General features: G+C 42.6%; 1 protein-coding gene across 1 annotated transcript in view; it reads left to right on the top strand.

The window, feature by feature from the left end:
• LOC139661424 (histone H2AX-like) overlaps nt 1-24,840 on the top strand; it is a 38,127-nt gene that overhangs the window by 8,063 nt on the left and 5,224 nt on the right. The window contains exon 2 of the mRNA XM_071539849.1: nt 21,672-21,685. Coding sequence (XP_071395950.1) covers nt 21,672-21,685 — 14 coding nt within the window. The remainder of the gene's footprint in view (nt 1-21,671; nt 21,686-24,840) is intronic.

Below are 24,840 nucleotides of genomic sequence, written 5' to 3'. Positions count from 1 at the left end.
CAGTATTTATGCAGAAAATGGGTCATTCCATTTACAAAACGGAAAGACAAAATGTTCAGATAAATTAAGTGCATACACCTAGGCCAACAAATGAACAGAAGCATTGTGGCAACATCTACAGTATATCGAGCTAGCCAGCAACAGCACTGTTTGTAAATGTGTGAATTAATAAAATTTGAAAGCTTGTCAGTTCGCCTGGCAGTGGATGTTAGCTTATTTATCTAGCTAGCTACATAGCTTAGTGCTTTGAGCTCACTATCTTTTCTAACATGATACATACTTAATGCAATTATAAATCAAGACTTTCAGCTGCAATACATTCCCCTGAATGCTCACAAACAATTTTGGATAGGACTGGTGGTGTTGAAGCCCAAATCAAACTGTTTAGGTAACCTAGCAGCGAATTAGTTAGCGGCGCTCGCTAATGTTAGTGCACTAGTTAACGATTAGTTTGTGAAGTGTAATTATAGTAGTCTTATTCTAGCAGTTGAAGCTAACATTAGCTAAGTACCCTCAGGCTGAAACAACTAATGTTCAAATAAGGCAGAGTGACATGAAAAACAGTCAGCTAACGTCAATTGTTTACTTACCTTAAGTTGGCAAGTTATCAAATTCAGTCGTCAGGTAGGCCTACTTTATTTGGTTAGCAAACTAGCTAACAAATACTGCATTTACATTTCAGTTAATGAAAACTGGTTTGTTTGGTTAGCTGTTCTTAATTTGTGCTAGATCCTGCCGGAACAGGATCCAGCACCTCGCGGTTTGGACTACCTTCCTTTTTTTTTTTTTTTTGTCTGCCATGTAATAATCCCAGTAGCTGACTCTTCCTTTCCCCTCCATTGCAAAAACCGAATCGGCTCATTTCCATATGAAGACAGGTGATTACCCTATTAGAAAGTAGCAGCAAGCACATGGTAATCATGTCACATGAGTGAGCTGCTCTGCAGAGTATGTTATGGTCAATCTCAGAAACCCATCGTCTATCCGTCTGATGACAGATTAGACTCTGGGGGCGACGGCCAATATTTTGGGGTTTCCGGTGCAGCCAGCGGACATCCGGGCCAAGACTTCCTCTTCCGTGCGCCGGTCATTGTTTACAGTCCGATTAGCAACTTGAGACGCGACAAGTCGAACGTTTCTCCACACAATACACAAACATCGATACTTTTTGGCTGGACCGCAACAGCGGGGCCAGCCCTACAAACGCGAATGTCTGTCACTGACTGACTGACTGACTGACTGACTGACTGACTGACTGACTGAGTGATCAAGTTACACCATTGGTCGGCCGTGGCACGTGGCACATCATAGTATCACAGAGCCAGAAATTTAAGTTTCGTTTTCTCCGCCGTCTAGTTTCTCCGCTGAGATCAGGAGCCCGTTTCTCCCACACAGTAAGCAGGCTGACCAATATCATGCATGTAAGCTGAAGCTAAAGTAGAATCTATACAATTATATCATATCACCGTTTATGTCGATGCATATGCGCGAGCTCAGTCCACCTGAAATCCTCTGTTCTGTCGGGGGAGAGAGACACACAAACAAGCATGGAGGTTTCATCACGCCGAGGGCTTATTTCCGACCTTCCCGAAGTTTCCCGGGGCCACGGTTCCGGCCGGTGCCGCTAGCTGGCCGCTGATTTGTTCCCGATGATCCGGCCGAGATTTCGGCCGGGGTCCCGACGACGATGCGCCCCCGGTGTCCGGCGAACAGCGTTTTCAGCACCGACGGGTAACAGAGCGCCTGGCGCTTGGATTGGCAGGATCGATGCGGGCCGTGGGCACGGTGAAGACAACAGCGGTGGAGAGAGAGACGGGACGCGCTGGAACGATCAGTATGGATGTATGGACTATTATTCTGTATTAGCAGTCTACAGCGGAGTTAGTTACACCATTGGTCGGCCGTGGCACGTGGCACACTCATACACGGTCCAGCCATATACTAGGTTGTGACCTAGTCTTGTTGTAGGTGTTTTAGGTCCAGACGACATTTCGGCTAATCTCTATAAACAGATATCTGCATATGAGACGTCGTCTTTCAACTCTAACTCCATTCTCCCATCTCAAGTTGCTAATCGGACTGTAAACAATGACCGGCGCACGGAAGAGGAAGTCTTGGACCGGATGTCCGCTGGCTACACCGGAAACCCCGAAATATTGGCTGTCGCCCCCAGAGTCTAATCTGTCGTCAGACGGATAGACGATGGGTTTCTGAGATTGTGTTATGGTAAACCTCAGACATCGTCATGGCTAAAAGACAGATGACACGCATGGCAAGGAAGCGGTGCGTGTGCTGGAACAGACTCGCAGCCATTTGAATCAGCGCTGCATTGTCCACCTGGTGCAGATGTGTTGCGGTAGCGGCACGGAAGCTGTCCGGAACCCTACAGCAGTTTCTGCCACTTCTTTTTCTGCGTCTGGTCTATTTTTGCCGGATCCGCTTGCGTCTGACAAGCGTGAAAATGCACTTTATTGACTTGCGGGTGATGCATACAACTCAATCAAAAGCGTACGGTGTACATTGCCTTCTGTTCCAGAGCCGTTCCGATCCCATGCCCCGGCCGTTCCGCTTCTGTGCCGCATCTGGTGGACATTGGGCTATAGGCCGACTTCTAGCTGCATGGCATGGCCATGACACGTTTTATTACTGTCATTTCATTATTCGCTGACATCGTTTCCTACGTTTAGATATCCTATGAAAGTATTTGTGTTGAATATTAATGCGTGACTACGAGCCAGAATTTGTCTGGTAAATGGTTGAAGCCATTGCAGTTTCCTTGATGTGTTTATGTATGATTAGGATATCTCACAGCCAAGTATGCGGGCATTTTTATGCTGTGCACAGCGCAGTTATATCTTTAGTCCACTACAATTGAAGGGCAGGTTCGTAAAAACCCATCAATTTGGACAAAATGAGCATTATGTAGCCTATACAATAATCAAATATTGTTATAGGTCCCCAGTAGTTGGACCTCTAACGTCATATAGTCGGCCATTTAGTAATGTTTAAGATGTTAGGTCTACAGAAAGCTATATGGCTGTACTGAGCACCACTGTGCCTCCAATGCGCTTGTTGTCTTGATATGTTCCGGAACCTTTTCCCTCCAGACCGACTCGCGGGAACACCGACCACTTGGTGTTCTGGGACCTCATCGTTTACAAATTAAGCACTGAGCTGTAGGATACTATATTATATTGACGGGCTCTAGTGACTGGGTTTTTTCTTCGATTTGAGCCCTCCTGATATTTTTTGTAATGACCTTTGATGTGATTTTTAAACTGTTGGCATTTTGCAAGGGTACACGAGCTAAAACTAGCGTTGACCAGCCTGTGGCTGTTGCCAAACGATGTGGTTTGTTTTGTCTTTTGTTTTTATCAACTACGTTAATGATGATCTCATACACCACCCCACAGCTACGGTGTTTACGCAGCTTCGTAATTACAACCGGCAAGGGGTTTTTAATCTGCTAGACTAATCTGCGAGACTGCCCTGTACTAGGCGAGATGCAATATATGGGGCGGATCACAGTGTATTGCGGAGTTTGCAGAGACTTCCATCCTCAGCTCGGTCTCCTGCCACTGTTAAAAAGGCCAGCTAATTGCCATGTTCAGACTGTAATTATGTTCAGGCTGTAGTAAAGGCCCCCTAGTGGACATTTGCAGTTAGGCAGACTTATGGTCATCAAGATTAGGACCCCCCTTTCAGTTGGGCCTTTCATGATGTGGTGTACTGCGGTGTTCCTGCATGTTCAAGTTGTTATTCCTTGCTTCGTCACCTCTACTTTTCAGAGTGTTGTCTGTGCGTGCAGCTAAGTGTAAGTCACTTATTCATTTGTTGTTTATGAGTATTTGTATGAGTGTTTTAGTGTATTCTATTACACTGAGGTGTTATGTTGCTATTAGCTCTATCGCTAGCATAGCATGACTTTGACATTCACAAGCTAACTAGCCTTGCTAAGCTGACTCAATTATTACCATAGTGGTAGCTAAGTGTTTGTTAGCTATTGTGATGATTAGGTTATCCATATTACAGTTTTATCTTGACTTTGAGTTAATTGGAGATAGTTGTATGAAGTCATACAAATTGCAAGCATCTCTGTACTGGCTGTAACAGTTAATTCATGTTGCTACGCCTTGATAAATCATTTGCATTCTGTATAGGACACCAATTGAAATCTTGTATTTTATTTCTCGTTTTTGTAGAAACCACACATAACTAACACTTGTAATGGAAAGTGAAGAGGACTGTAACTTTGCATAGGTTCATTAAACTGCTCCTCGTAGTGGACACTGTCTCATCGTGTTCTTGCCGGGCATGCTGTAGTGGTTGCCAGTCAGCATCTGGGACAATTTATACTCTAGAAGTCACACTTCAAAACAGCCACCATGGAACTTCTTAATACACAATCCCTCACTAATAAATCCCTCCTCATACATGACCACATCTTGGACAATGGGCTTGATTTCATGTGCCTAACTGAAACCTGGCATAAACCAGGGGACTACTCCAGTGGCGGCCAGTAATCGGCTGACTGAGTGGGGCGGGACTATATGGCTCTCATTGATTGACAAAACATAAACGATAATACAAACTACTACTACGTATTAGTCTAAATTATAAATTCACTCTTAGTTTAATATAGCAAAATTAAGTCATATTTCCTCATTGGCAATTTAATTATTATAGGAAAACTCTTAACATATATTTTAAATAAATGATGGAGGCAATGAAATCAATGGAAGCACATATCCACAGGTGCGAGTGGGCTGCCACCAAACCAACTAGCAATCTAACCAAGGGCTGGGCAGACAGTGTAGGCTACTTTTTACAAAATTAAAAAAAGACAGTCCACAACCCGTCACCTTGGCCATCAGCAGAGGAACGGAAACAAAATGCTGCATTGCGAATGGAGCAGCCACACATGATTAGTTAGTAACAGATTTGTAAACAACAGTAACCTGAAAGCTCGTCTGCTGCCCTACACACTTTAACAGTAGGTACCGTTTTTACCTTGTGGTATTTAAGTATTGTTAGTGGAATTATTTATCCGATAACAGGATCGCAGTACTTCAGTGCATTTAACTGAATTGAACTGAGTCTGTACAGGATCTGTGAGTCTGTACAGGATCTGTGCTTGTTTTCATACCCGCTTCTGCATGATACTCAGGTGTAGCTCTCCCTCTGTCTGTCACCAGAGCGCTGTTTCGTGCTGATATCGGGTCTGTCTGGGCCAAGCTGTTTGGTATGAAGCTTTTCCTGTAGTTATATTAATGGCGGGTGTGAACATGAAAGATAGCGTCGAGAATTGTCCAATCACATTAGATCAAAAAACAAAAACAACACCAATTCGCTGCGAATAAAAGTGGGAGTGTCTGGGGCGCAGAGAGCTGAGTCCCGTGGAAAATCTGAAGCAACCAATTAGAGAGCAGCCTCAGGTCACCTGCTTGCCAAAAGTTGAAGGACTTACATACACACTCATTTGGCCAGCGACCTTCACCCAGGAAGTATACGTATTCACACAGATACAATTTGGAACCAATTTTTAATGAATGCTGACAGACTACCAGGCGCAATGTACGAGTAAACAATTTTTATTTTATAATTATTTTGCATTATCTCATTAATTTATGTTTAACATGTTTAAGTAGAATTTCTTCTCTAGTTGGAGGGGGGCGGCGCCCAAGCGCCCCGCATTAATGAACCGCCACTGGACTACTCTGTGCTTAATGAGGTCTGCCCTCCTGGCTATAGGGACATGGAAAAGGCCCGCAGCTCTGGCCGTGGTGGTGGTTTAACAATCATACACCGGGGCTGAACTGAAACTGTCTCCCTGCCGATGCCTGATCTTTGTTCCATTTAATGCCTTGCTCTAAAATGTAAACCTCCATACTCCATGACAGTAGTATCAAGTCAAGGATAAAGACATTCCTTTCTGGGAGGTTTAATTCTTCATTGTTCAAAAAAAGGACTGATTTCACTTCACTCATTAAGACTGAAAAAAAAAGATATTGAACAAGAACTTGATTTTTGATATTTCTACTATCTCTATACTGTTTGTTATTCATTTATGTTGTATGGATAAGTCAGAACTTATAAATTGAAGCAGAAGAGATTTTTTTTTTTGTGTGTACTTGAAACAAAAGGACAAGCATTTGGCTGAAAAGCTTGACATTTATTTGAAGGAAGATACATTCCAGTCCACTACTTCATTCTTTGGACTTAGGTAGCATACTACTACCAGACCCAGAATAAATTTCCAGTTACAGTACAATTTAAATCTGGTCTCATCTTAATTTATTTCTATATAAAGAGGGACAAATAGATACTTGGTTACATTGTCATTGGAAAATGCTACTTCCAGGATAATGTGAGTCTGTTTATTACAAACAGTGTCAATCAACATGTCAGTATAAACAACACAATCAGAATTTGGGAGCGCTGGCAGGAGAGGCTGTTTCAGTTGTTTCTCTACATGGATGTGTAATAAACACACAGTTTTACTCAAATTTATTGTCATGTACAGTATTATCCAAAGTCACATGTTGGCCATATCATTATTTGGCGAATCAATTCATGCACCGAATGCATAAAAGAAACTTACTGCTCTATACCTCTAAGCTGCAAGGGCCCATAGTCTGCTTTATAAATGTTCATTGCATTCTGTAGTGAGAACACATTCAAACATACAGGCTCCAGACCAGGATGATCAACATGCATGTAGGTGGATCCTGAAGCTGATTCATTCTTCTGGTAACCTAAGGAATGAGAAAGGGTAACTGTTACTGAATTTTGCAAGCTTTATAGGAACATTACACTGACAGTGACGTTTATATTATATGTTTATAATTTAGCACAGACAGTGCAGAGTAGATGTGAGTACTGTACAAACTAATGTAGCATACGACATAAACAATAAAGGTGTCAACTCTAAAAGAGGTAAGATGTTATGTACAGGGGGAATGACCAGCAGGCCTCCATGAGATGCAGTTTTTGAATATTTCAGCTACAGTTCTAAAACTGTTGAGCTAGTGTTATAGCTGAATAACACTGGCATAAATTATGACAGTCATATGTCCAAATGGTAGATAGCATGGGACATAACCATATGTTTGCCGGTGTCTGACAATATTTGTATCCACTGCAGATGGGCTCCTTTGCGTCTTCACATCAATTTGATGTAATTGAACATAATAACTACATAGTATCTGGTGTGGATTTGTTTCCTATCGCTGGCCAGCAGCCCTTGCTGCAGTTGTAAGACACTTCACGGAAGCAGCTATCAAATTAGCCAGCAAAAAGCCACCGACACCTACTGTGTTGACAAGCTTACTAGACAGCCTCAAACCACTGGCACCGGTGAAGATCAGGCTAAATATGAATCAAACAAACCATATGGTATAGTTACTCATCCAAATACAGGCTCTGTGTTTTTTGTTGCAACAGAATTCATAAATGTTGAAATGTTTTAGCTAAAGCTAAAAAGAGCACAATATGGGACCTTTAACAGACATAACAAAGTCAGACAAGCAAGCTTGTCTTTATTGTAGTCACACAACACACCACAACAACTCGCATGCAGCGACCACACACACATGCTGTCAACGGTGGTCGGTGAAATTCAGTCTCTGCTTTTAACCCATTGTCCTTCCTCCGGGGGACAACTTTACAGTACAGCGCCCAGGGACCAAGTTCAGTCGTCGTCGTCGCTGGTCAGGCGATGATCTTCTACATGTTTTCTGCCTTGCCGATGTTATATGGAGGAAACCCCATGTGAGCACAGGGAGAACATGCAAACTCCACACAGAAAGGCCCCTTTTCACGAGATAGCCCACCTGGGCACTAGGCACCGAAGGCATGGGGAGAACATACCCCCCCATAACCCACTTGCTGGTAAAAAAAAAAAAAAAAAAAGAAAGGCTGGGTGTTCATCTTCAAATCTTTACATCCAGAAACTCAAATGTCTCTGAGTCATGTCAAAATGCAGATTGTGCGTAGCCAGTTTTAATAATACCATCACAGATAGCCAGTATGGGATTTTTGTGGGCTGCCCACACATAGGAAAGCCCACAGAAAACCCATAAGGGACCCAGGTGGAAAAAGACTGTGGGCCCTGCATTGGCTTTCTCCGATACGTGTGACATCACTCTCCCAAGGGGGACCCCCGTCGACAGAACACGGGGGGTTTTCCAGTATCTGACTGCAGTGAGGGAGGGATGGTCAGCATGCATCTTTTATTGCCGTATTGGGTCGAGAAGCAGGCGGCTGAACCATCTCTGAATTTTCCTCATGTGGAGTGAGGAGTGAGGAGGGAGTCCCAGGGGAATCACCACGTGACTTGCAGACATCATGCCCAGCAGACGCATCACAGACAGCGCCGTCACCACTCTGTGGGGCGCGATGTGTGACAGCAGAGAGTTTAGCGCATCCAGCCTAACTGGGGACAGTTTTGCTCTCATGGTGGCGGAGTTCATGTCCACACCCAGGTAAATTAACGAGTGGGTGGGGAGCGGAGAGCTCTTTTGCCAGTTTATGGCGAAACCCAGTGTTTGCAGATGCTGTACGACTTCCACTGTGTGGAGTGCAGCTTTCGCCTGGGAGGGGGCCATAAGGATTAGGTCGTCTAAGTAGAACAAAACCCTGATCCCTTTCCTGCCTAATGGCTCCAGCGCCGTTTCCATACACTTGGAGAAAGTGCGCAGAGCCAGAGAATAGCCGATTGGTAACCGGTTGTACTGGTATTGTACTCCTTGGAAGGAGAAGCGCAGGAATTTTCTGTGCCTGGGAATGACAGGGATGTGGAAATATGCATCTCTCAGGTTGATGGATGTGAACCAATCGCTGGGACGCACGCATTCCAACACACGTCTGATTGTCAACATGAAAAGGCCGCTTCATAATGTACCTGTTGAACAGAAACAGGTCCAAAATCGAACTAGACTGGCGAACTGGAGCGTGTAGCCTCTTGAAATTAGCCTTGACATCCATGTATTCATGGGTAGCAGACTTTGCCACGCTGAGCGGTGCTCTGTAAGCGGGCAGAGACGCTCATGTCTGTGGAGCGTCTGTTGACATAGTTTGCAGCCAGCTCATAGCCCTCTCTGCTGCTGTGTGAAACAAGAGCTCGTCCATCACAGCCCATGGGAGGGCAGAATGAAAAGGGCTGGCGCTGGCCGTGGTGTTGGAAACGAATGACAGCGTCAGCGTTCAGCTCCGTGTGTTCAAACCCTGAGTCTGAAACAGGCTGTGCTGAGATATCACCACTAACTCGCCCCGATGGGTGGGAGGTGGTTGATAATTCTTTACGGTCAGTAAGGCACATTTTAAGTGAGGATTTATTACTCATGAAAATGTGAAGAAGTGACCGGGCTGCGCCTGCAGCACTATGATTTGTGTGTGCGGCGGCGAGTCTCTGTTTTGTGTGGGGAGCGTGTGTCTGTGTGAAAGAAGCCGCAAAATGCTCAGTGGGAGCATAGGCGGACTGGCTGAGAGGAAACTGCACTTTAGAGAAAAGTGGTTGGCCCTGAAGAGGGCCGTTGTGTTTCCTTGGTTCAGCTGCATTGAGACACACGATCCCCGTGCCCCGTCATTGCCACTGACGCTGTTGTTTGCGAGGTGGCTCGGCGGTCGGGTTGGACCAGGTGCACGCTGGCCACCGGTTCTTGCCGAGGCGGCGCGGGGCTTGCTGAGCCGCGGCCGCCGGAGGAGGATACCTCGGCGGGGGAGGAGGTGGTGGGGCCGCAGCGGGTGCATGCTGAGGCGCAGCAGCGGCTGCCGGGCGCTTCTTTTTGGAGCGAGATTCTCGGCGCTTCTGATGAGGCTGAGGTGCAGCTTTGCCCCAGACAGTGTGCCTCCTCACCCTTTCCGCTTCCTCGGCTGCTTCATGCAGGTGAGCTGTGGCGCTTTGGAGGAGTGGTCCAAACAGCCCATCGGGGGATATGGGACCATCCAGCAGCTCCCGTCTGATGAGAGGGGGAAGCTGAGACATGTGCAGCCAGATATTTCTCTGCATCATAGTCTGCCATGCCATAATTCTGAATGAAGCCACCGTTGTCGCCGTGACGAGAGTCAGGACAGCTGTCATAGCCTTCCCGATGTCTGTGGCTAACTCTAAAACTAAAAGCCCCGGGCTTAGTGGTCATAGCGGAGACAGCTGAGGACAGCAGCACTATGTTGGTTTGAGCTGCAGCAATCTGAGCGGCACACTGGTGCGAACGGTCAGAGAGGCGAGCGTAAACTTAATCCCGAGGAGTCGGCGGCGATGGCTTGCACTTGCTGAAGAAGGTTGCCTTTGGAAGAAGGATGGAAGCTAGGCTCTGCTTTAGCGGCGGGAAACCCTTTTTCCGTATCCCTGTGGACTCTGGTGAAAGGCTTGTACCTGGACACTGGCGCTCTCAATTTTCCGGGATCGGAAAACGCTGCCTCCATGAAGGGTTGGAGCTCCGTGAAGCGAGGCCACAGCGGGGGATGTTTGGCCGGCGGCTCCTGGTCGTAAACGTCCCCACCTAAGAGGCCACGAGCAGGTGCAGGTTTTCCGCCATTGCGGCATCGCGATGCCCCTCAGATCTGCTGCCTTCCTGATGATGCCCGGCAAGTCCTGGAAAAGTCCTTTGGCGGCCGGCATATGGCTGGCAGACCGACGCGGAGAAGGAGAGAGCCGCTGCAGCGGAGCTCCTCGCCACGGTGGGGACGGGGAGAGCTGCAGATGCGGAGTCCCACCCTCGTAATCAAGCTCTAGGTCTCCCAACGGGGAGACGGGAGAATCGGGAGGAGAGCCTGAGATGGAGGGAGCCGTGCCATCTGACTCGTGCCCGCCGTCGGGGTTTTCCTCCGGGATTTCTGGGAAGTCGCCGCTGAAGATCAACTGGTCCATCTCGTCCTCCGGAGAGACACCACCACAGTCAGCCCAGCTTCCGTCACCGCCTTCCTCCACCCGGAGCGCCGTGAAGGCGTCCGCCTGCCGCTGCAGCTCCTCCGCAAGCAGGCGTGCACAGAACTGACAGGCGGCCTGTGGAGTTAGCGCTAGCTCGGCGTGCTCAGCACCGAGGCAAGCCTCGCAGCGGGGGTGAAGATCTGACGGCAGGATGTAGCCGGTTTGACAGGCGGGGCACAAGCGGACAGCTTCAGAGCAGTGAGACTTCTTCATCTTCTCTTCTGTTCTTCACTTGTTGACTGCTTGACACTGAAGAAAATTTGGGAGCAGAGCTCAGGTCCTGACAGTGTTATATACTGTAGATCAGTGGTCGGCAACTAGCGGCCCGCGGGCCAAAACTGGCCCGCCTGTAATAGTATCTGGCCCGCCAGATGACACTGAAAATCTCTGATCTTGCCATGCTTTGTGTCGTGGTGCCGTCGTATATTGTATTCCTTGCAAACTGCAACAACTTCGTTGCAGATTAGACAGACTGGTTTGGCGTTAATAAAATCAGGTAAGATTAATGCATACTTGTCTTTCCATTCTTCTTTGTACGTCCTACCTTCGCTGTCAACTTTTCTTTTCATTGCTTTTGACAGTGACATTTTGTCTTGCTAGCTATCAATGTTTTGCTAATGTCTCTGTGCACACAATGTAACCTCCCGCACAATAACGCGGGTAACGATGTAACGCGAGAGTAACGTACGTCGGATATCCAATCCTGAGTCCATAAAATAATTATTACAATACGTTAGTTAGGCTCAAAGAAGTAGTCATTTTCAAAATGGAAATGATACACATTTATTATTAACTGTGTGGAGAGGGGAAATATGAGATTTACACACATTCATGTCTTAAAAGACAGGCTGTCGGTGATTAAAGACAGCACATTATCACATTATCAGCAGGTTACTATTATAAGCTGTTTTATAACGCAGCCACAGAGTGGAGCAGGAGACAAAGCAGTAATAACACACTAATAACAGTCTGTAGCAAATTCAAGTTACTTTATTTTAAACAAATATCTTTCTTAAATTACTCTTTTGTACAATATATAATAGTATAGATTAGGAAAAAAAAGTTTTGTTTGGTAGAAAAAAAGGTTCTGTCCAAGATATTATGTTTTGGCCCACCATTCAGTTGCTTGGAAAAAATTTGGCCCGAGGCCAAACGTACTTGCCGACCCCTGCTGTAGATGATGACCTGAGAGAGGCAACTGTACAGTGTACAGTGGCGGGAAAGAAAATCTTCACGACTGCGCATGCGCGCAGGGATAAACCCAATAGCGTCAGCTCTTAGAGGGCGAAGCTTATACGAAATAGAACATACAAACTTCACCAGTGTATGAACTGACAGGAGGGGGTATGGGGTTATTATCCTGCCATATGAGGGTGAGTAGATGACAAAATTTTCATGTTTGTGTGAACAAGTCCTTTAAGGTCACAAGTCACCTTCTGTGACTAAGGGGTGTGTCTGGAACTTGAAACGCTCTCTGTACTGTCACATGAAAGCAAATATTGATATAAGTCTGATGAGAAGTAATCAGGGAAACATGTTTGTTAGAAGGGTGTGTCAGCAAGGTAATGATGAAAGATGAGTCAAGGGTGATAAAATAATTGTCTGTTTACTCATGACATATCTGTCTAATGATTTATTTAATGTAGTTGTTAGTACAAAACACATACTTGCAACACTATAAAGAGACAAAAAATACCAGTAAATTACAGCTATATGGAGAGTAGCATTTTTTGTATTTATTAAAAATTGCATGGATCAAGTTTATGCACATGTTTTGAAAGGGGTTAGGTCACTCTACTTTTACTTAGCAGAGAGCACATTAACAGAACTGGAAATAATATTTTGCCTTTTCTCTCTTCAATGTTTTGTAGCAGTTACAATTGTCTGCTACTTACTGTATATATTTAAATCATTTGTATTTGTATTTGTATACTTTATTATCCCTGTGGGGAAATTTGTCCTCTGCATTTGACCCATCCTATACACACTCTAGGAGCAGTGGGCAGTCGCAGTACAGCACCCGGGGACCAACTCCAGTTCTTTTGGTCAGGGGCACTGACAGCAGTATTGATGGTGGGAGGAAACCGGAGCACCCAGCGGAAACCCACACAAACACGGGGATAACATGCAAACTCCACCTTTATGATTATATTGTCTCTATTATATGTAATCTTGGTGGGTGTGGCCAAAAGATGAGTGAACCAACAAAAACAGTTTGATATGACAGAGAATAGCAGTCTTTGTCTTATTTTGCCTTCAAGACTGAAGTGAAGCTGCTAGACTTGTGTGAGTACATAATGACTTATCTACAGTTGTGCTGACGCAAATGCTGTTTGAGATTATTGTACTGATATGAAAATATTCCAAATATTCATGGCTGCAGAGTGATTGATTACATGTAAGATATTACAGCAGTCTCATTCAAAAACTCAGAGGAATAGAAGAATATATTGTATATATTCTGTTTTTGAGTTTTTGGTACTACTGTACCAGTGTAAATTGTGTAATTATCATAATCTTCAAGCTGTATATCGACACATTTTAGTAAAGCTTGAAGATTATGATAATTACACAATTTACACTGGTACAGTAGTTTAGTAGTGATTGCTAATTTTATGCTTATGTCTTTTTCCCACTTGCCATCCTTTGATCCACCACACTAACAACAGCAGATTCTACATAACATCAGTCATGGCTGCTTTTTGCCCTGAGCAATATGACATGGATATTTTAGAAAATGGAAGAACCATCCGTGATTTCATAGACAGTAAAATAAAAGAGCGCAGTTTAGTGGTAAGTATCACAGTCATCATCACAATACTGTTATCCCCCCTAATTGTGTCGCAGTATGTGAAATAATAAAAAGAGTCTTGAGATCTGCATTTTCAAAACAAATCGTTATTCTGCTTAATTCAATCAGGACTGCAAAGAACCTTTCCATGTGGCCAATCTAGGTATTCTGTTGAAGAAGCACCTCTGTTGGCTTAATAACTTGCCTCGAGTCAAGCCTTTCTATGCAGTGAAGTGCAACAGCACTCCAGCAGTTCTCAGGATGCTGAGTGCTCTGGGGACGGGGTTTGACTGTGCCAGCCAGGTACTGATGATGTATTTTGAAGGAAATATATCATGATCACTCTCCTTTTGTCTTTTTCACCCTCTTTCTCCTTCTGTGTTTCTCTCTCTCATTGAAAAAAAAAAAAAAAAGTTCCAAGATGTGTGGCACCCTTCCTCCATTTCCGTTCGTTTATTTAATAATTTGAAACACTTTTTGCTCAAATACAGGCAGAGATTCAGCTGGCCCTGTCCCTTGGAGTGACACCAGATGAAATCATTTACGCACATACATGCAAACCAGAGTACCATATCAAATATGCCGCCACTCATGGAGTTCAGATGATGACTTTTGATAACCAGGACGAACTGTCAAAAATTGCTCATTGTCATGCCAACGCTAAGTAAGTGACCAAATCCTGATCATTTTACTTCAAAGCCTGATCATACTGTACGTTCTTCCTACTGCATTCATGAACTAAATATGAGACTTCTGATGACTGTCCAGACTAGTGCTTCGCATTGCAGTGGATGACTCCAAATCACTGAGAAGACTCAGTTCAAAGTTTGGGGCCGATTTGGCGACAGCTGGTAAGCTGCTGGAGCGAGCTGGAGAGCTGGGCTTGGAGGTCATTGGGGTCAGCTTCCATGTAGGCTGCGAGTGCACCGACAGCTCGGCTTACAGGCAGGCCATAGCAGATGCCCGACGTGTCTTTGACATAGCAGTAAGTGTCTCACGACAGCAATATTGACATTAATCAATCATACATTAATCAACATTACAAAAAATAGGCTGTTTGAGAAGTATGTTCTTTAATCAATTTATTGTCATGTAACAAAAAAGTTAGCAGTGCCTTTGCATGTCCAGTATTTATTATGCTATAGTATTTTTTATGATGATACATGCTGACAGGTTAGCACATGGTGTATGTTTAGTGTACAACAGTCTCATAAAGTTTTGTGAAATGAGCACAAACTCTGAAATGCAGATTACGTGTTGTGGACACAAATTATGTGAATATTTTGTTTCTCCACACAAATTGGATTATGTGACAATAGCACAAAATGTCCCTTTAAAAGGTTTAGGCAAGTAAAACAAAAACATAACCTAGGTTTAGGGTTAGGTTTAAGGGTTAGGTGACTAAAACAACTGTGATTAGGGTTAAGGTTAGCAGCTAAAACTTTGTTTGGTTAGGCAACTAAAACAATTTGGTTAAAGCTGGGGTAGGCAACTTTATTTTTGTATTATTTGGCAAGATTTCATAGCACCTTTTCAGCTATCAGTAATTCAGATGTTCTGAGAGAAGATCAGGCCTCTGTGATAGTCCTTGTCTCTGTTTTCAGGGTCTCCAAAATCTCACCTTTCTCGGTAGGCCTCAACCAATCAGGCAAGCTCTTTGTGAGGAGGCGTCCCTACTGCCTGTCAATCATGCACACACATAGCTCAGTGTAAACCACCAGGGGCGTTGTTAGGATTTCAGAACATCCGGGGCTCAGCCCAGAGGAAGTCACAGAACCGTAGTAGGGGGGTCCAGGGGCATCCTCCCCCGGGAGAAAAGTTTTAAAATTTAAACAGCAAAATGCATCAATCTGGTGTAATTTGACATGAACATACATGGGTGTAAATGAAGCAGCATAGCAAATGGTTTGAGCAGCAGTCTGTACAGGCCAACAGTGATACAGTATATAGTCTGTCTGTCTCTCTCCTCAGGCCTGCCTCCTGAATTCTTCTCTTGACACTTATTTGTCTCCTCCCCTCATCTCTCTTTGTCTCTGTCTCCTCCTCTCTCTTGTTCATTTCGGTTTTGCAAACAATGAACAGAGGGACAGTTATCAATGAATATATAAAACTTTAAATACATATGATATACAGTATGTGCTCCTCACTCCTCATCTGTCTCTTTACAGATACTTTGGTTTGTTTGTTACGTATGGAAACTTAACTTTAAGCATAACTCATTTTAAGAAGTAAATTATTTAACCTGTGATGTCCTTCTGTTAGGAAGCTGATATTTTCAATGCCACATCAAAGATCACCATGAAAAGCCTAATCCATTCTGCATGGCTGGAGGAGTCTACCAGCATAGTAAAATATACAGAGGCACAACTTAAAAATTACATGTTTAAACATTTTCTCAAATTTAAGGGAAACAATGTCTTAAGTTGGAAATAATATAGATGTTTCATGTGAAGAGAATTAGTTTTTGCATTTAATGTTTGCAGCCCACATAAGTAGACCTGAATGGCAGGATTCAGTAACTAACTGACTAACCAGCTGACTGGAGAGAAATAGTAACATTTTGTTTACAGTGATACAATATTATATTGAAGATGTTGAGCTAAAAAAAACAAAAAAACTGCTGTAGTACTGCTTGTAGGCATCTAACCATGAAGCTATCAACCAAGTGTCAGTCCAAGCTAACACTCCAGTGTCCATCTGCCCGCCTGTTAGTCAACTCGCCACCACACAGCTGCTGATTTTTGCTGTCTTTCCAGATATGGAACATCAATCACTTGATTAAACTAACCTATAACATATCTTACCTTTCTTCCTCTTTTGAAAACATGAAGAAGATCCATATAACCTGTGTTGTCTTTTCCTGACATTGTATTTCCTGGCTGTAGCCTACCTTGCCTTCTCTGACCTAGACTAGGACTGACCGATTAAAATCATCCATAACGTAGCCTATTCCTTTAGTTTGACTCAAACTACACGATGACAGGTTGGCAGAGCCTCCTACCAAACAGATACACACAGCAAGCAGCGACAGGTGAGTTCGATTTGTGTCCCGGCATGTACCCCGATGCACCCAAAGCGGGGCTTCAAAGCTGGCTCATGTAAAATAACCGACCCACTCTGACTACTAACTCGAATTTACCCCACACTCTGTGCGGGCAGATCTCTGTAGACAGGCTCACAATGAAGCGTGGATGGTGAGAGGCGACAGAAATCTTGAACAATGTAAAACTTAACTATGACTACATAGTAACTGATCAAAATATCTGGGGCTAATCTCAAAATATTAAGTAAAGAAAGACCCTGGTGACGCCACTGTTGACCACCCTGCAGACTGCAGAGAGAAAACTAATGGCAGAAGTTGTAGTTGTATACTTTGAAATTCTTACTAATTTCTCCAAAGCTGCCTACAACAGCTTCAAGGTTAGGGTTTTGATCATGGTTAAATAAGAAACACTTTCGTTAAAAACTAAAACTTTACTCTTAGCAGAAAACATACAGACTTGGGAATTGAACTTGGGTCATCGCACTTGAGGGTAAATGTCTCCTCCCATACACCACTCCGTCCACACCACCATTACTTTTGCACGGCACAATGTCAGACCACTACCTTTTTCTAGTCGTGCCTCTTCAAGTAATCCTTTCCTGGTAGCAAAATATTTTTTGTGATATCATGTTAATTTCAAGAAATTCACAAAATGTGAAACCTGGCTCTTAGTGTATGGTACCAGCTAGCTTAGCATTATGTCAAAAGAGTTAGTGTACGTTAGAGTTAGTGTAGTGTACGAGTTAGTGCATCATGATACACTAAATATTGGATGCACAAGTGCAAGTTGTTGAAAGACCGGATTTGTTTTACAAAAGTGCTTCACAATCTAGAAAAACAAGACACAGAAACAAGGTTAGATAAAAAAAAGAAGACAGCAAGAGAAAACTAGAAAAGGTAAAATTTTCTGAAGAAAATTTGTGTGCTTGCTTCAGCAAAGAAGGTTGAAGACAGTTTAATTCATTACAAAGAGTTTAAATGTCTTTAAATTTTGAGTATTTGGATCTTATGCAATTTATCTGAAAGCCAAAAGTCCTGTCGTTATCAATACATGAAAGGATAGGTAGGCCTAATAATGTCTTTAAAGGTTGTAGTATTGTGGGTTGTAGTGAAAGCAGTAGTTGTAATATCCAGAGGAGATGTAATACAATTAGCAGTATTAGTAGTATTTGGACTATCAGTATTAGAAACATAAGTACCACTAGTGGTAGTAGCAGTAGCAGCAGCAGCAGCAGTAGTAGTACTAGTAGTAGTAGTAGACTGACAGTGTCTGTGGGGCTCCCCCTGGCACCATAAACACAATACTACAGTACAGGCAGAATCAACAGTGTCGTGAATAGGACACCAGGGGGAGCTGTGCCGACAGTGTCTGCAGAGAAAGGAGAGAAGCTTTCTATCAGTAGTAGTATTTGGTAGAGGTGTACAGAGACGTCATTATCTGTATCTGTATCTGTATCTGTTCAACCAACAAAATTATCTGTCTCTGTATCTGTATTCGGATAGAAGACCGGAAGTGGGCGTGGTTTATACAGGAAGTCATGTTAAATCGGGCAAATGTTGTATTTTCTAACCTAATATTCATTGGCAATGCAATTTTTGTGCCTGCAAAGCATCAAATTGGTTTAATATTGGCATATAATTAATTATGAAATATATTTCCACATCCTCATACTGTACTTTTCATCTCTCTCTCTCTCTTTTTTTTTTAAACTAAACTAAGTTTTGTGAACTGTCTGAACCCCACCACCACCCCCCCTTTAACTGGGGGACAGGGTTAGGGTTAGTTACAATTAGTTACAATTGCTGGGGGTGCTGCAGAGTCCATTGCTAGCTTAAAAAAATCACTTGTTGCCGTCACTTGAACTTGTTGCTGTCCGTTTAAATAACCATGAAATACTTGGTAGGGTGTTAGTGGACGCTAAGTCAAAATTCCATGAAACCTATGGCTGATACATACAGCATGTTACATCTTAAACGGATGAATATTGACTGAAATACAAGGTAAAATGTTGTTTTTTTCAATATTTCGACTGGGTTTTTTAAATGGTGGAAATTAACACATACAGCTAAAAACTACAGGTTCTAAGATTCTGAAAGCTTCTGTGGCAGCTGAAAGAAATCCAGCTGCCACACCTGGCTTTTGTCTCGCTAGCTCCCGCATAACGCCGACTCAAAAAAAGTGACATCATTGTCAACCCTTGGCTGTGAACTTATTGCTGTTGAGCCGGTCAACCACTTTCTCAAATCCATGGCTGCGATGAAAATATTCAGCTAGCTAACTTAAACCTTAGCCTACCCCCGGCGATGACAAACTTTTAGTTTTCAAAACTTGAATTCCTGCTCAACTTAAAACGTAAAACGACAACGTAAAAATGTAAAACGTTAGGTCACAGCGTTGTAAAAGCTAAAGCTTTACAATGGATTTCAGATTTTCAGTCATTTGCAATGGATTTCAGTCATCAGTAGACTTACACTGATGGGAGAAAACATTGACATGCTTTTATACAAGTGAGGGCACAGTGAATGAAGTGGGGGGGCCACTGCCCCCCGGTGCCCCCTCGTGAAGCCGACACTGTAAATGGATTTGATCGCGCAAAAGACTAACTAGGGGTGGCCTTGATAACTGAATGTATTCTCTTAAACAAGACCCTAGAATTATGACAGTTCTTTTATATGAGGTCAGAGGAAAATAAAGAGCAGACATGGAACAGTAAACCTTTTTATACCATAGGCATGTTGTGTATTTTTGTTTTCATGTTGTGTATTTTTACTTTTAATATTCCTTTTCAGAATTTGTTGGGCTTCCAGATGAGTCTCTTGGATATTGGTGGGGGGTTCCCTGGACGCGAGGACTTCCAACTGAAATTTGAACAGGTAAAATAAATCTTTCATAAAAAATTAAGAAATAAAATAATAAACTACTCTAACAGATGTCCATTCAGTGGTACAGGATCAAACTGTTGCACCCCAGTTGCCCTGGAAACTAACAAAAAATAAATTCAAAAAACAAAAACATAAATGAAAATGTTAAGGACACATTACATCTATTGTCTAGGTATCGTTCTTAATTCCATCCAACTGTCCAGCAAATTTTCAGGGAACCTTTAAAATTCTGCAAAAAACAAAATGAGCATTGCCATCAACTGGTTGGAAACAGAATATAGGAATCCTCAGTGTAGATTGTAGCAACGTCAGAACAAGCTGCCCATGTTTGCTTATTATCGTTTGTCCTCTGGGTTTGATTTCACAACCAACTAGTGTGTGAATGCATATGAACGCAGCAGAAGACGTGTAGCGTTTTCAAATCAATGTGGGCATTAAAGCTGCGCTTTTTTCTGACCACTAGAGGGTGACAGCAACCGCAACACATTCTGTAAACACACACAGCAAACCTACCCGCCGACGGAAGCCCTTAAGGACAAACTGTGCATAAAGGATAATGGCTAAAATAAACGTACCTACGGAGAAATATCGTTGGTTAACAGTCTCACTTTGCCAGATCTTTCTCCCACTGAAGGTCACATGTCCCACAATGACAAGTGAAGAGGCAGGCAGCAAGTTTACTAGTTGAAAACGTTTACTCGCTCGCTTCATCGATTCTCCATTACTCGGGCCGACTTTGACAACAAGCTTTAGGAAAGAGGTGAAAACAACAACACAGCTGCTGCTGGGTGGCTGTTTGTTTGTATCTTTACGTCTCACGGAAATCTCCACATAGCACACGTTAGTTTCAGGATTGGTTACAGGGTCTGAAATCGCTTATTGCAGGTTTAAACTAAATTACCACGCAACGATAAAGTAACTGACAAAAATAAACCCAGGCGGCATGTTCACTGTGATGGATACCTACAGCACTGGTTCCAAACCTGGAGGTCCCGACCCCCACTAGGGGTCGCCAAAGCTTCACGAGGGGTCGCAAGGCCTTCTTGGTTTTAAGGGGTGTAAGAAAACTTAAAAATATATATATATACAGTATATCTCAGCATTTCATTAATTTCTGTGAAGAAAATAACTAAATGTAGTTGTTATCTTTAAAGTTTAGATGTTTTTTTAAGGTATAAACGAGGATAAGGGCGCGGTGAATACATGAACACAAGCTATATTCACTCTCTGCTAAACAGCCTCGTCCTGCATTAGAAAAGTTCACAGTTAAGACAACCAAAGAGCTAATAGACAACAACAACAACAGCCGAGCGTCAGGGAGAAGAAAACACTGAATTAGTCCGAAATAAGCATAATAAATATGTATGATAGTTAAAAATAAATAATACAGAGAATTGTATAAAACGTTCCTAAAAATATCAGGAAAACTAATCTCTGATGCAATATTCACATAATCTGCTCAATATTCATCCAAATTGCTCGTTTTACACAAACTTCGTGCAGTTATTGCGTTCACTATTTGGGTTAATTGTACAGTTATCAGTTGTTCTGTGCTGTTATTGTTATGCATTGAATATAATATGAAATATCCATAAAATATGTCACTTCGTCAGGGGTCGTCTGTTTACTCAGTGATAGAATAGGGGTCCCTTAAGGAAAAGGGTTGGGAAGCACTGACCTACAGTACCTCAAGCAAGTGTCAAGTCTGTCAAGTTGATTTTCACATGAATGGAGATGGCTGCCTATAAATGCATTCCAACATCTAAAAAAAACATTCAAGTACACATATGAACGTTCGTCAAATGATTTAACTCAAAGGGGCATCGTCCCCTCCAGCTCTACTTAATGTTATGGAAGCTCTGAAAAGCAAGGGAAAAAAGAGAAAGGGATTCTGTTGGTGAATCCAAATGTCTAGGTTTTATCTAATTGTGTTTTTACTGTTTTTGCCTTTCATGGCTTCCATAAAATGTTGAGTTAAGGTGGTCGTATACATGTTGTGGAAATTATTTTCAGCAGGTTCTTAGGAAAACAAGACTAGGTAGACCTGGTGCAAGCCGGGCCTCCTCTTGGCTTTCACACCCTAGTATAATATGTGTTCTGTACTGCCCTCTGCGTTGTATTGATATGCTATACGGGTGGTGGCCTGCAAAAACCCTTCACATGGTGACAATTTGACATGTTTGATTTGTTATATTTTGATTTTGAATTTTTTAATCTGTTATGTGTCTAAAAGTAAAAAGTGAGAAAAATGGCTTTAAACATTCCACAACATTCCATTTTCTCCAGTGGCCTTTCACCAAGTCTACAGGAGAGAGTAAGGAACAAACACACCAGCACTGAAAACAAATCCAAAATGATTTGTTTTCCTCAACAACATTATTGATCACTTCCTTACAGCAATCTGAAATCATAGGATTGTCTTAAGTTTGTGTCTGAATGTCCTTTACACCTATTGGACACTTAGACCCCGTGTCCACCAAAGACCTGTGAAAAAAGCACTGGCGCTGTTCTTTGACTTGACTTGCCCAAGAAAAAATGACTTGGGACTTGCTTGAGACTTGGACCAAATGACTTGGGACTTGCTTGAGAGATGGACCAAATGACTTGAGTCACATGTCTGTTGGTCGTCTATTTCCAGTCGATTCCTAATGATTACAGTGACATCATCAGCGTAAGCCAGGGAGACCACTCTGTGCGCTCCTCCCAAGTAAACACCTTTAATAATCTCCCATGTCCATGTTCCATGTCTGCCGTAAGTCAGTACATCACTTTTTGTACCAAAGCATACCCGTGGGATAGAGAATGAACAGACTGAAAGCAACACATTGTCTAAACCGATTTTCTCTTTTCATTTCTCTTTTTCTCTTTGATACTTTTATGGTATCAAAATTAATTGGAGGATGATATAATCAGACACAAATTCTTATTTTCTTCAGCTTCTATTCTTCAGCTTTAAATCTTGCACATTTTCAGCAGGGCATCGCTACTGAATGAATATACAAAGACTATACAAAACACTACAGAAAATATTTTGTATATTTAGTGGCGGCCCCCACAGTACAATATATATATATATATATATATATATATATATAAGGGAAACACTGCTGATGTGCATTGGTAATTCTAATCAGTTGTTGCTGTTTCACAGAGGTTGTGGTGGACAGATATTTTACAGACGGCCTTTGGGTGCAAATGTAGTCATTATTTATTAGACAAATTTGTTTTGATTGCTATATATTGTATGATTTCTTTATTAACAAAATATTTTTCCACCACAAGCAAGCATTGACAATGCTTTCTAATTACACAGATCTTAGATTGCATATTCAAAAGGCAAGGCTTCCAGCCTTTTGGTTGGTTGTAAGTGATCTAGGAATTTAACCATGTTTTCAGCGCTCACTGAACTTTGCTTAAGAGTATCAGTTAAATGTCTGAAATGTAAATATAATTGTAACACCTGTGAAATATGCCTTACACCTTCCATCCTAGATTTCAGCAGCCATTAATTTGGCCCTGGATGAATTCTTTCCCCTTGGCTGCGGGGTGCAGATTATCGCTGAACCAGGGCGATACTACATGGAGTCAGTGTTCACACTGGCCGTGAATGTCATTGCCAAAAAGGTCGTCATGGAGGAAGCAGCTGAACACAGTAATGTATAGAAATGTATTTTGAAGCCACATGAGTGTTGCTTACCCAGTCATTTACCAATGTAAAGTGTCCTGCTCAGCAGTTCTGGAAAAAACAATTTCAGCAACGGTAAGTTTAAAGGAATAGTTCACCCAAAAAAAATATTTGTTTTACATTATCTTTTCACTGTTATGTCAACTGAAACACTGGTAAAATGTGTTTGTCAGTATAACACACAGTGAGCTAGCTGACACAGCTTCGTAGCAGCCTTCTCCAAAACAACTGGAGTGAAAGCAGAAAGTTTCAAAAGGGCAAAAAATGACCATAAAGTTACTTCAAACAGCATAATCCAAGTGCTCCGTGTGGTGGGTTTAAATTAAGATTTGCTTTTGTGTGTTACAGCAGTTGTAGTGTTAATAGATAGAGGGCGCTCTTATACAAAAGAGGATATACTGTAGTTGTATCAAGCGGCCAAAACCACGGGTGAATTTTAAAGCCAATAGGAAGTACTCGCCTACAGAGCAGTACATCAGACTCGTTCCCTCCGCTCCTCCACCCTTGCAGGTCGCCTCGCCCCTTCCATCGCTACGTGGGCTCAGAAGTCGTTCATCCCGGTCGTGACACTGCCCCCACCGACTAGTCAGTACAAGAAACGCCCCCTGAGAATATGGTGGCCGAAATGGGTCGGACTGTGGAACTTTGCAGTTCCGCGAAACTGGCCAAAACCTGTTTGTCGCCGATGCGCATTTCCTTTTCAAAATAAAAGCCCCTAGAGGCTGGCACTAAAAACACAGTTGTGAATCGTGAAATCTCTGTAACTAATAATTAATAATGTAGCAAAATGTTTAAGAGGACGACATAGGCTGTTTCTAACTGCAGAAGTCTCCATTTAATGTCCATGAATCAATTAATGCTGAGGTGTCATAACAAATAGAAAGGTAGGGGGCATGCAGAGTTTTATTAAAAATATAATTTCCTTGTCACTTTGATATAACAGAGTACTTTGCATAGAACTTGGAATTGAAAATGTCAAATGGATTTTGAAATAACAATGTAGAGCAAAAAAAAAAATAATAATAATTTCTTAAGTTTAAAAACTCTTGGTTTACAATTGGGCTAATCCTAAATAACTAAAGAATAACCCCACCACCAAAAACCAAATTGTGATTGAAGTAGTCTAATTGTATACTTAATTCACTGATAGAGCTCTTGATACAAGAATTAAGAATATACAGCCCCCACACTTACAATGACGATAGGTTTCTTCTATACATTTTCTTATTCCTCTCCTGTAGATTAAATTTCACGCCCATTTCAAGAAGGCACAAAATGTACCATGTACTAAATAAGCTGAACATTTTAAAGTTTGAATGGTGTTTCTAGCTGAAGGTATGAAGGAGTAGTGAGGTTCCCAAAAACATACGGAAGAAAAAAAAGAATAATAAATAGTGGGAATATTATACCTGTGATTGCTGACTCAGCAATCACACAATGAAGTGGCTGAAAGCTGCAATTCCTCTAACGTCCGCTAGATGCTGGCTCCAAAAAGACTCCAAACCGCC

The sequence above is a fragment of the Centroberyx affinis genome, unplaced genomic scaffold (assembly GCF_046629955.1).
Source record: "Centroberyx affinis isolate AG114_WGS23_722 - 3 ecotype Tasmania unplaced genomic scaffold, CSIRO-AGI_Caff_v1 ptg003527l_1, whole genome shotgun sequence".
NCBI lineage: Eukaryota > Metazoa > Chordata > Actinopteri > Beryciformes > Berycidae > Centroberyx > Centroberyx affinis.
The sequence above is the reverse complement of the archived record's forward strand: the minus strand, read 5'-3'. Positions and strand labels throughout refer to the sequence as shown.